The sequence below is a fragment of the Triplophysa rosa genome, linkage group LG11, assembly GCF_024868665.1.
Source record: "Triplophysa rosa linkage group LG11, Trosa_1v2, whole genome shotgun sequence".
NCBI classification, from domain to species: Eukaryota; Metazoa; Chordata; class Actinopteri; order Cypriniformes; family Nemacheilidae; genus Triplophysa; species Triplophysa rosa.
Genome location: NC_079900.1, coordinates 21,386,724 through 21,399,347, shown reverse-complemented (window position 1 = coordinate 21,399,347; position 12,624 = coordinate 21,386,724). Strand labels below are relative to the sequence as shown.

The 12,624-nt window shown below is 39.6% G+C and overlaps 3 protein-coding genes across 3 annotated transcripts; 2 read left to right on the top strand and 1 right to left on the bottom strand.

The window, feature by feature from the left end:
* Positions 1-3,020: 3,020 nt before the first annotated feature.
* Positions 3,021-5,023, top strand: rasd2a (RASD family member 2a). The gene is given in 2 exon segments (XM_057345928.1): positions 3,021-4,116; positions 4,233-5,023. Coding segments are annotated over 2 exon segments (1,143 nt in total). The 5' UTR covers positions 3,021-3,482; the 3' UTR covers positions 4,742-5,023.
* A 1,537-nt stretch (positions 5,024-6,560) lies between these two features.
* rsad1 (radical S-adenosyl methionine domain containing 1) lies at positions 6,561-9,354 on the bottom strand. The gene is made up of 9 exons (XM_057345927.1): positions 9,154-9,354; positions 8,924-9,057; positions 8,490-8,694; positions 8,019-8,384; positions 7,751-7,814; positions 7,503-7,650; positions 7,347-7,401; positions 6,972-7,075; positions 6,561-6,852 (listed from the first exon to the last, which is right to left on the bottom strand). Exons 1-9 carry the CDS (start codon positions 9,286-9,288, stop codon positions 6,705-6,707), a joined length of 1,359 nt encoding a protein of 452 aa, XP_057201910.1. The 5' UTR covers positions 9,289-9,354; the 3' UTR covers positions 6,561-6,704.
* A 1,111-nt stretch (positions 9,355-10,465) lies between these two features.
* On the top strand, positions 10,466-12,126 carry LOC130562202 (GTPase IMAP family member 5). The gene is given in 4 exon segments (XM_057347085.1): positions 10,466-10,481; positions 10,790-10,807; positions 10,810-11,769; positions 11,772-12,126. Coding segments are annotated over 4 exon segments (1,035 nt in total). The 3' UTR covers positions 11,813-12,126.
* The last annotated feature ends 498 nt before the right edge of the window (positions 12,127-12,624 follow it).

Sequence of the window (12,624 nt, the reverse complement as noted above, 5' to 3'; positions counted from 1 at the left end):
TTTGTGTGCTGGGTGTGTTGACTGAATAAAATCCTGTCGGACCAATGTGTATTTTTTGGGGCAGAAATCCAATATAATTTACATAACTATGTGTTCAGAGGTGTATAAAGATCTTACATAATGAAGCGTTATGTTTTTATTACCTTAGAATGAGCTATTTCTATCTACATACACCACGGGTCCCCTTGCATGGAATTCACCATGTTGTTTCTACAGTAGCCCTAAACTGACAAACTGCTCGACGGTGCGTGTTTCTAAAATAGAAATTATCTATTTCGGCAAAGAAGCGAAAACGTGATGACATCTTACAGTAGTTCTGTGTCAGCCATCGTAGTGCTTCGAAAGGGAGGGGGGATGGGTGGAGTGAGCGTTGGTTGCAATTCGCAACCTCACCACTAGATGCCGCTATGTAATATATATTGACATAATGAATATAATGAATGAAGCAAGGTTATTGACATGAACATGCGTGGCTTTGGAAAGAGCAACGAAGGAAGGGCAGCCTTCACTTTTATGCGTTAAAATTAAGCTTGCTGTTACAAGGCACCATGAAACTGCCTTCCCTGTGACTTAAGTCTAGACTTCAGTTTCCATCTCTGATTTACATAACCTCTCTTCATAGCTTTCTACAATGCATATTTTCATGAAAACACTCTTAACCAAAGTCTGTTTCAAGATCTGGGGCCTCATGTACAAAGACTTGCGTTGATTCCATACTAGAACATTGCGTACGGACAAAGCTGTAAATGTGCGTACGCACAAAAAAAACTCACGCCAGACATGAAGTTTGTGTGGAGGAACGCACATTCTCACGTTAATTTCACTGTTAGTACATCCGAACCGTGAGCGTGAAAACTGGTGTTGATACATGAGGCCCCTGGTGGTCTCATCAGAGTGTATACAGACAGACAGGGGGTTTAAAGGGGAAAAGCAAGAGTTTGCTTCCAATGACACCACAGACTACAAACTGAGAGGAAATACTCAAATGAAACTGATCATGCATTTGCTGCCCTCACATGGTTGCACTTGGTTGTATTTCAGTTTAAAGAGAAAGTCCATGTTTTTGTATGAATGTTTTACATGTAAATGTTTCAAGGACTGGGTGGTATTGTGAGCATACAAGAGATGTCTTCAGCATTCCGGAGTTATAGAATACATTCTGGGAATCATTGCTTTTAAGGGGATGTGTTACCATGGCAATGTGTATTCGGCAGAGAACATTTAGTCTTAACATAAGTCTCAACGTTTTAATGGCAAGCATTGTAAAAGAATAGCAAAGCACACCGTGCAGCTCAGTGCATTTAAAGTGGCCTTGATTGAATGAAACCGAGCTGAATCCACTGAAGGTACTGAAGTCTTCTGTTAAGCAATAGTGCTACAAAGAACAATAAATACAGAAAAATGTTCTTACTGGACGTAGCCAAAATGTTCTTTCAAACACTACTTGAAATTATATTTTGCATTCTGTGTAACAGTAAAAACTGTAAAAAATACTGCAGTGCAGCTTTTTATTTAAATCAGCATAAAAGCGGTTCAACAAACACATGGTGTACACATACTTTACTTCATAATACATTACTTAAAGTGATACTTCACCCAAAAATGAAAATTCTGTCATCATTTACTCACCTTCGAGACGAGTTCTTCCGAATCTGTATAAATGTATTTGTTGTGATGAACACAGAGAAAGATATTTGGAATAATGCTTATAACCAAACAGATCTCAACCCCCATTGACTCCCATAGTAGGAAAAATTACTTTCCCATTTTTTTTGTTCTGTTGAAACACAAAATAAGACATCCCACAGAATGTAGGACAGCAAACAGTTCTGGGGCACCTTTGTCTACCATTGTTTTTTTTCTACTATGGGAGTCAATGGGTGTTGAGGTTATAAGGGTCTGTTTGGTTATAAGCATTATTCCAAATAACTTTCTCTGTGTTCATCAGAACAACTAAATGTATACACATTTGGAACAACTCGAAGGTGAGTAAATGATGACAGAATTTTCATTTTTGGGTGAAACATCCCTTTAAATCGTTTAGTGAATTATTGAAACATAAAATCATTAATAGATTGTCGTCTTTTAAATGTTTGTGACAGGTTTGTAAGGTTTTCTTTTTCGCAAGAATAGCTGACCAGAGCTGTACTATAAGATAGTTTAACTTCCATGTTACATATAAAAAGAAACCAATACTGACAAAGAACCTTTAAGGAACCTTCATCATTGAGGGTGTTTTTTACCATTGGTATTATTTCTACGAAATCCTCAGCCCAGTCAGCAGATCTGCAGTTCTCATGGTGCCACAGTTTCTTAGTACTTGCAGAATTGCCCAGTGAATTTAGCATCGGTCGTGATCATTTCTATGGAATATTGCTACAATATGGTCGTGTCGCCTCGGTTAGTTCCATCACGAAATCAATGTCACACATCTTATTTCTGAGTCTCAACAACATCATTGGACAGGTACTAATGGAATGGAATAGACACATTCATATGGATCCAATTCCCGAGGTACTCGTATCACGTACAAACAAACTCATAAACCTTTACCTCTCTGACCCAATGTTTCCATGCACCCACACACTGTGTACTGTAGCATGGGCTTTCCGCCTAAAATTGACTAATAATTGAAAAGCTTTACACTATAATTAGTGACGTAATAATCGATTTTTCCCAGACAGTCATTAGCAACTTCGTCACTGCTGTCGAGACAATAAATAGGAATAACTCAGAATATTGGGTACAGGCATAGTGACTGATGTTAAAGGGACAGTTCACCCAAAAATAACAATTCAGTCATCATTTACTCATCCTCATGTCATTCAAAACCTGTATATGACTCTTTCATCTGTGCAACACAAAATATATTTTGAAAAATGGTTGTGTCCACACAATGGAAGTCAATGGGGACCAGTGTTGTTTGGTTACCATTAATGTATCTTCTTTTGTGTTCTATACAGGTTTGGAATGACAGCGTGTAGGTCAATGATAAAATAATTGTAATTGTTTTGGTGCACAAGTTGCACTATCTTGCTTTAAATTTGTTCAGATAATTCAGATAAATATACTTTTTTTACTATAGGCTTTTAATGATATGGTGGAATTGACTTATGGAATTTGCTGTTGTGATGAAACGGAGAATAGTGTGCAGAGAGTGCAATGCTATAATCATTTCAAGATTAATCAAATTTGTCCTTCACTTAAAACCTAACTTATTGACTGATATTGTGATGGATTGCATCTCAAGTGGTAATCCTTTGTGGCAGTATTGTAGATAATTCCTTAAATAGGCAGAGTTTTTCAGATTCACAAATGAACCCAGTAACGCGTTCGCAAGTGAGGAATGACGCACCACACGAGACCACCCATCCATCACCATATAAAAAGCACAGCGCGGACAGCGCAATGCTCACTGTACGGAGAGAACGGGGTGCTGCGCATCCCTTACCCACATCCCGACAACCACGCAGCCGTTGTGAATGATACCGACAAGGAGCATGGAGGTGAACACAACTGATAAGCCACTTCTTTCAGTTGATTGCACCGAGACGCTCACCCGTAGCAACTATCATTCAGAAGGCAACGCAACAGCTGATGCGCGTTTGCGATGCATACAAGCCAAAGCAGGGAACGGCGCGTCGTGCCCATCGAGTCTGCAGGTTCCAGACGCACATTTCCATACGGTCAAGCTTCCCATCATAAAAACCGTAACATCGCACTGGAAACATCCAAAGGCACGGGTGGTGAGGTCTTCCAGCATCGGAAACCGGCACTCGTCCCCTGAACGCAAACCCCGGAGATCTGTGGACGCCTTCTCCGTGTCTCAGCTCCATTGAACCGAGCATATGAGATACGAGAGTGAAAACGATGATCAAGTCACCGTAAAACGCAGTCATTATCGGCGCATTGTTGTGCTCGGCGCACCCCGAGTTGGTAAAACGGCAATTGTCCGGCGTTTCTTGGGTGATGGGTTCCAGGAACATTACGAGCCGACGACGGAAGACTTTCACAGCAAACTGTACCACATCCGAGGTGAGAGATACCAGCTGGATATCCTGGACGCGTCCAAAGAAAGAGACTTTCCTGCCAAACGAAGACTGTCTATTCTGACAGGTCAGTGAAGTGCATGCAGTTTTACTAACATTTCATTTTATATTTGTTAATAATATCATGATACTATATAACAAATAATATAATTATTAATTATCCTATTTCACGTGCTTCAACAGGTGACATATTTTTCCTGGTGTTCAGCGTGACTGACAGAGAGTCTTTCCAAGAAGTCTGCGCTTTACGCGAGGAGATTTTCGCTGCTAAATCCAAGCTGGCAAAAGCCAAAGAAAACGGACAGGTTCCTATAATAATGTGCGGCAATAAAGTTGACTTAAATTCCTCAAGAGTTGTGCATCAGGCAGATATCAGTAACATCTATGGGGAGGACAGCGTCCTCTTCGAGGTGTCCGCCAAAGACTGCACCAAACTGGAGGAGATGTTTGAGGCTCTGGCGGTGCTGGGAGGACTCCCCACAGAAACCAGACCCTCTCTCCATCGAGACATCTCCATTAACACTTATCAAGCGCTGAGCAATAGAAAGAGAAACAAACGAGCCATGAACGAGCCGTGTGGAGCTGTGCATCCGCTCGCGCGCAGACCGAGTTTCAGCAGTGATCTGCGGCGAGTGATGGGTCCGACAACCCCTAAACGAAGTACACCTATTGAGAGGTGTCAAATACAGTAAAAGAGTTACTAAAGTCACTCTGTTTTAAACCTTTGAATAATAATTATTCAACTATGTAAGAATTATTATATTCTATGAATCTCTGGCTGGACCAGGTGACACTTTTATGAATGTATTTGTGAAATGTATTTGCATGTTTTCTTGATATGAGTGTATTACCTCAACTTTGCAGACTTTCTTGATATTACGAGTAAGCCAATATTACCTCAGTAAATCAAAGTTTTTCTGATAGCACAAAGAACAATAAAAGACGCAGTGCGCTTAAGACCAAACGAGTCGTCCGTTTATCTTTTCAAAAGCAACATTTTTTTTTAGGAAACATTTTTAGAATTTCAGGGACTGATTTAAAGAGAGCAAAAATTGAAATCCAATGCACACACCAAACGCGATAACAATCCCATTACCTTCAATGTCAGCAAAATCATATCGTTCTTACTGTACGCCTCCGCGTTTTAAGTGTATGACCATTTATGGACGAACAACGTGAAGAAACTTGTGGGTGGTGAAGTATATCTCTCATATTCTGCTGTATCTTGAGTCATCACTGTATCACTGCTTGTGCTGGCGTCAAATTTGTCATATTAGTAAGAAAGTGTGCCCACGCGCTCATATGCGTCAATCTCAGACAATGGAATCGTGCTGGGCAAAATACAAATTAAGATGCTGTTCTATCGCCAGTAAGAGATGAAGCTGACCTTGAAATGCAGCGAGAAGTCAGCCAACAAAGACACGTCACGAATACACACTGTATGTTAACAGTAAGAATATAGACAAAACGCACGCGCCTCGATGCTCGATACAGCCATCTTAAAGGCGCTCAGTACCATGGACAGCGAACAAGCTATTAGTTATACCAAGATTTCTATCATGAACGGGACATGAAATTAAAATTATTTTAGTAAGAAATTAACTTAGTATTATACACAACTATAATGTTGACTGTAACTTTCAGTGTAACAAAACTTACAAACATATATGTGACCCTGGACAACAAAACAAGTCTTATGGGTCAAGTCTTTGGAAATTGAGATTTATACCTCATCTGAAAGCTGAATAAATAATCTGTCCATTGATGTATGGTTTGTTAGGATAGGACAATATTTGTCTGTGATACAAATATTTAAAATCAGGAATCTGAGGGTGCAAAAAAATCAAAATATTGAGAAAATGGCCTTTAAAGTTGTTAAGAAACAGGTTTTTAGCACTCTCTTGGTTTACCGCTGTAATCACCTTGCGGAGGGTAGATGAACCCTAAAGATGAAACTCTAAGCTTTATAGATACCAAACTTGAGTGGGTAATTCCTAAAGAGCGGGCAGCAGCGAATGAAGTTTGTAGGTGTGTTTCTGACCATTTTTGTTAGAGATTTTGTTGCATCCACTCACAAAAATAAAGTTTTGAAATATATACGGTAGGAAATTTACAAAATATCTTCATGGAACTTGATCTTTAGTTAATATCCTAATGATTTTTGGCATAAAAGAAAAATCAATAATTTTGTCCCATATCATTTTTGTTGGCTATTGCTATAAATATACCCGTGCTGCTTTAGACTGGTTTTGTGGTCCAGGGTCACATATGAGAAAATACATGCACATGGTACAGCACATGGAAGAGACTGCATAAATGATTCATTCTTCAACCACATTCACTCCTACTGTTCATGTGGGTGGTTTGGATAATGAGTAACTTCAATCGGCAGATGCAGTGAGAAATCAACTCAATGCCAAATCAAATGTCACTTAAGGACAACAAAAGCCCCATTATGTACTGTAGTCACATCAAGCTTAATAAATCAAAATACTAACTTTAAGAAGAGAATACAAGAGGGAAGTGTCTTTATTATAACAAAAATTTGTATGTGTTTGTTTCAAGGGCAAAGATAAATGTACTGTTTCAAGTTGATAGTGAATTTTTATAACATTACCAGTTGGTATCAGCCATAGTTAAAAAATACTGATACTATCATCTGTCTCTCTGAATGTCGGTTTTGCTGTTGTCGTTTCGCATCTTTATCATACCCCTGTTTGGGAGAAACTTCTCTAATTCTAGGAGCATTGTGGGTAAGATGCTGTCCAGTAAAGCTAAGCCTTCCCAGGAACACCGCAAACCCCTGCAATATCAAGACAAACATCAAGGAAGAATTCTTGGATAACCAGAAATGTTGAATTGCATCCGACCTACATAAAGTGCAAAAATGTACAAAGAATATTTAAGACATAAAGCCATCACCTGTCATCAAGTATTAGAAGGCCCTCTGCTTGCAATTCTTGAATGTTATCAGACATCCCAAAAATCTGACAGAGGTCTGCTTCTGGGCTGAATAACTTCCAGTGCTGCACCGTTTAACAAATACATCAAAAACATTGCTTATATTAGACAAGAAAATCTGCTAGATTCTAGGAGGTTTTTCATTGGTCAGAAATATCTGATGAGAAGTTGAAGTGCAGAAACGATGATGTCATAAAAATCGTGGTTCCATTCTGGTTGAAGTGAAACACTACAAGTTGCTTATATCTTCTAAATGTGAATTCTGTCAATAATAATTTGGATCACACTAGTTTATAGATATCGTTTATAGATTAATGGGGTAAATTACTGCTTTACCTGGTGGCTGATTCCTTCATTCATTCGCAGTCCCATGACCAACACTTCCTGCAGCCTGCAGACAGAGAACATCACAACACAATTCAATAGCTCATTGACATCCTGTGTAATTGTGCCATTGCTTATTGTGTGTGGCAACGAATCAATTACTCCTACAGGCCATGGTGGTCAAGCTGTATTCGTCGCCGCATTCCGTGACCTTGTCTCTGTACCTCTCGTATCCAAACGTCCGGTTCTAACGTCTGGGTCCTCGCTTCCCTCTGATCTCCTCCGACTGCACGCGGTACAAAGCGTCCATGTGCCCCTAACAGACAAGGTATTGAGCAAAATATATTTTGAAAATAAGCTATACTTATCTTTCACAGTTAATGTTTCTTTAACTGTTGCCTTGTGTATTAATGTACCTGGGCCTACTCCGATGTACTGCTGTCCCCTCCAGTACCCCACATTGTGTTGACTCACAGCATTCTGCAAAGAATTCAGTAGTTTATCAATAAACAAGGATTTCAATTAAAAATATTTCAACAGGATATATTTGGGAAGCTGATATGTTATAACACAACATAACATGCCAAACTATGAACTGTTTTTAGACCACAGATTTTATTGAGTATAAAATATACATACAGGTCTGTGCATAAGGGAAGGTGTACATCAAATGTTAGAACTTACATTTTTGGAAAAGTTAGACACCTCGTATTGAAGAAACCCAGCCTGTTCCAGGGCCTCCCGTGCTGACTTGTACATCACAGCAGTGACATCATCACCAGGCACACTTAGTTCGCCACTCTCAACCTGTTTAAAAAGCCGGGTTCCCCTTTCCAACGTGAGCTGATACAGTGAAACATGATCATCACAAACCGGCAGTAATTTCTCCAGCTCGCTCTCCCACGACTTAACACTTTGGCCTGGGAGAGCAAACATGACATCAACTGACACCCGTCCAGGGTAAAGCATCCTGGCCTCTGACACTGTCTGAAGAGCATGCTGGGAATTGTGATCTCTCCCTAGCGTCCTCAGGTGATCGTCATTCAGCGACTGCACAGAAAAAAAGCATTAGATCCTGTTTTATTCACCATAAACTGCATCTAAGAAATGTGTCTAAGCTTGAATGTGGAAGATTGTCAAATGCATACAATGCACCTGAATTCCAATAGAAAATCGGTTAACACCGGCTAGCGTGAAGTCTCTCAGACTAGCTTTTCCAGCAGGTGTAGGATTCACTTCCAGCGTGACCTCTGCATCATCTGCCACATGTGCATGCTTGGAGACAGTCTCTAAGACAGCGGCTATTGTGGACGGCTGAGCCAGGCTGGGTGTTCCTCCTCCGAAAAACACAGAGCTGATCCTGTGAAACAGTTCATATCAAATGAATAAATACATTTTAAGGCTTTAGATCCTCTTAACTAGTTTAGGTTCAGACTTGCATTCTTTTATTTGAAGCTTAACAGATGCATTCACTGTGAACTAGTGTTTTGGGGGGAAAAAGCTTTTGTAGATTCATTTTTCATGAACTACTCTCACTCATGAGTGTATAATCATGCACAAGTAATATCTGCAGTTACACACTGACTGACCGAGAGATCTGGCTGAGCTGCAGTAAAGTCCGAGTCTCCTTCTGCAGACATTCCGTCATAACAGTATGGTTTTGACTCCGAGGAATATACTTGTTGAAGTTGCAGTAGGAACATCGTTTTAAGCAATAAGGCCACTGGAGAAAAGACGAAAAACAGACATGCAGTATTAATCAGGCTGATACATATGTGCTAACAGTTAGTCCTCCTGTTGACCGGATGTAAACACTTACATGGACATAAAGAGAAGCTTCATCGGCGTGAGGAGGCAAACAAGTAGCAACTGATCTCAATAATATGTCACCGATCAAAGTTCTCTTACACTGCAAAACGTGTTGTTTGAGAAAATATCGACAAATTAATTTCATAGTAACTAAGTTAGTAAAAGTCAATGATGCGTTCCGGACATGTTTTCCGCACGGTGCTACGTAATACCTCGCGTCACAGCGCTTTTCCCCCAGGCTTCCGGGCGCAACCCATAGACGTAATAAAAAATATGTATGTGTCTGTGGCGCAACCTATTTAAAATTAATTAAAATAAAATATATAGGCCTATCTGCTGTCCTTAACTATAGAGTGATATTTCTCCTCAATTCTTTTTAATTATTTAGCATGTTTTTCCATTTATCATTAAAGTTACTTTTTCTTTTCTTTAGTTTATGTTATGTTAATTATGTTATGGTTGTAAATCATCTTGTATGAAAAACGGAGGGTAAAAAGATACAAACATGCCATAGACATTGTATTAAATAATGGCTGTATTTATAAAAAATATTCAAAATCATTCTTAATAAAAATACTATAGCTGTCCGCAAGATGGCGTGGTGGCATCATCGATCAGTTGTTTCTTCAATACATTAAATTGCCAAAACTTAATAACTAAACCGAGCAATGTTATCCATTTATTTGTTAGTTTATTTCATTTTTGCCATTGTTTCATTTTTATTGTCTGCAATAGACTGTCTGTTTAGCTGTTTGAGTGTGCCTCCAAATTTATTACGTCACTGTATCATCAGTGTGGATTTGAGTATTGATTAAAAAATCCTGACCGCAACTGAATGTCAGTGTCTGCCAAACCATAGCCAAGAGCTCACCGCCTATTCTTATATTACATTATTCTTACACATTAACAACTTTAGTACATTTTTACATTACATTTTACATTCACAGTAAATATTAGGGCAAACGTTGACTCTGCAAAACATGAGTCCAATGCATTTGGCCTGCTGTAGCCTGATGTTTGTGTGCACATTAAGAGACATATCATCATTGAAGGGATTTTTGTTGCTGGAGAAAGTCTTTCCAATTTAAAGAATAAGTCTGAGACATGATAACAATCATTGCACTTTATCTTTTAATAACATCATCAGACTATAATCCTAAAATCCTAAAATCCTAAAGTCATGTGCAATGTTCGAGTGGGGTATCAGACAGAAGCATGTGTTACCTGCAGGGCAAATTCCATCCAGTATTAGAGCTTGTGATTTATCAACACAGCACAGTGCGATGAACAAACACCAGCAAAGCAAAGCTGCTTGTGAAGCCATGCCTAAAAGAGGGGGTAAGTCATAAATCATTTCTGGTTCTAAAAGCATCTGTAGAAAACGATGGATCTGCAACACATTACTTAAAAAAAACAAAGGCACACATTTCCAACTTTTTTCTTAATTGTGGAATTTGTTTATAACCAAATTAAACTTTACCTTGGACATCTATCTGCTTTTGAACCGTTGCGTGAAGGACAGCTATAGATTCTTCAAATTCTTTGCATTCCATGAAAGTAAATAACAGCTTATGGGTCTGGAACAAAAAGAAGCAGTTCGCTTTGAGAATAACTATTTTATTAAATGCTGTTTTATGTTTCTGTAGGGTTCTGTGATGTGGAGTTAGTATAGTAGTTATCGGAAGCAGTGGTCCATCTCAGTTTCTTCTCACCAACTTCATTTTGGGAAGGGAGGCATTTTCCAAGGATGTCTACAGCATTGCAGCCAGCCAGAAAAGTCTGGGAGAGTTGGCGGGAAGAAGGGTTGCAGTAGTCAACGGACCGAACCTGTACGACAAAGACCTGTCCAAGTCCAAAATGAGGAAAGAGCTGAGAAGATCAATGTGTTTGTCCTCTCCCGGACCTCATGCTGTCCTTGTGACTTTTGACCTGGAGAAAATCTCTCCTAATGACATGAAGACTCCCAAGTTGGTTATGAAGAAATTCGGAGAGACTGTTCTAAACTACACCATTGTCCTCCTGCTTTACGACGGCCATTTGAGAGGCAGAGCGCTCAATGACAGGGTCATGAGAACTGACTGGCATCTGAGGGAGCTTGTGGAGCAGTGCAGCTGCCGGTATCACATCTTCAGTAAGCACTGGAAGAACAGAGACGGGAGCAAAGAGCTGTTGCATAAGATTGAGCGGATTCTGCGAGCCGTGGACGGCCACTGCTACATTAACAGATCTTACCAGAGGGCCGAGGAGAGCGTCAGAAATGAGGAGAGGAAGCTACAGAAGAAGAGACAGGCGGAGATGGAGTGGACACGGCAGGAACTGGAGGTGCAGTTTCAGGGAGACGAGCTGCGCTGGCAGATGGACGCCTATAATGCGAGCGTGGGAGCAGAGATCTGGGCCGAGGCAGAGCTGGAGAACCGTTGGCTCAGGACTTCACTGACTGTGGGGCTGGGGGTGGGGTTTGTAGCAGGAGCTATCATGGGAATGATAGTGGGGTCTGTAGAAGGGCCAGCAGGAATGGCAGTGGGAGGGGCGGTGGGAGGAGTTGTGGGCGGGACATCAGGTGCTGCTATTCAGGTAGCCATCGAACATCTGGATGAAAGAGTGGGACCCCATGCAAGCAGTTTTAATCGGCTTTTGTTAATCGCTTCTTTAGGGAACCTCGGGTCTGAGTGTGGAAAACGAGTTTTTTGAGGTGATGTATTATTTGTAAATGAATGTAATATTTACATTTTTCCATTTGTCAGCGAAACAGATTTTCCTGGCCCAAAATCATAAAGGTTAAGTCAGTGGTAATATGTGGGCTGTTCTGAATTTCGATCACAGCACAAAACCACAGTGTTTGGGAATCAGCCTATGGTTGGATTGTCATGATCTCTGTATATGAAGCTGGAATAACAGAACATGTTTTAAAAAAGAAAAACTTCACTTATTTTAAGCAAATATTCTTACACATGAAATTTTCTACAGAATTCATACTGTAGCAAAAATATATGTTGTATTTTAATATATTTATAGTGTATTACCATTTTGTATAGTGTATTTTAATATATTTATAACGTAATATATTTATATTATAGTGTAATATATTATTACCATTTATCATGGTAATGTAGTGTATGTAGTAACATGCATACAGTGTTGTTATCGTGTGTTCAAGAATTATATGTACAATATTGTGAAGAACACCAAGTACCTGTTCACTCATTCTGTACAAATGTTTTTACACACCCTCTTTAAAAAAAGATACATCACAAGGATGCCATAGAATAACCATTTTTGGTTCCCCAAAAAACCTTTTCTTAATCTTTTGAAATCTAAAGAATCCCTTTCCACTACAAAGAACCTTTTGTCGAACAGAAAGGTTGTTCTGATGTTAGCTAAGGGTTTTCTTATGGAACCATTCAGTCATAATTCAACGTTCTTCTATGGCATCGTGAAGCACCTTTTAGATAAGAATGTACTGTGTATTTGACGATGAATA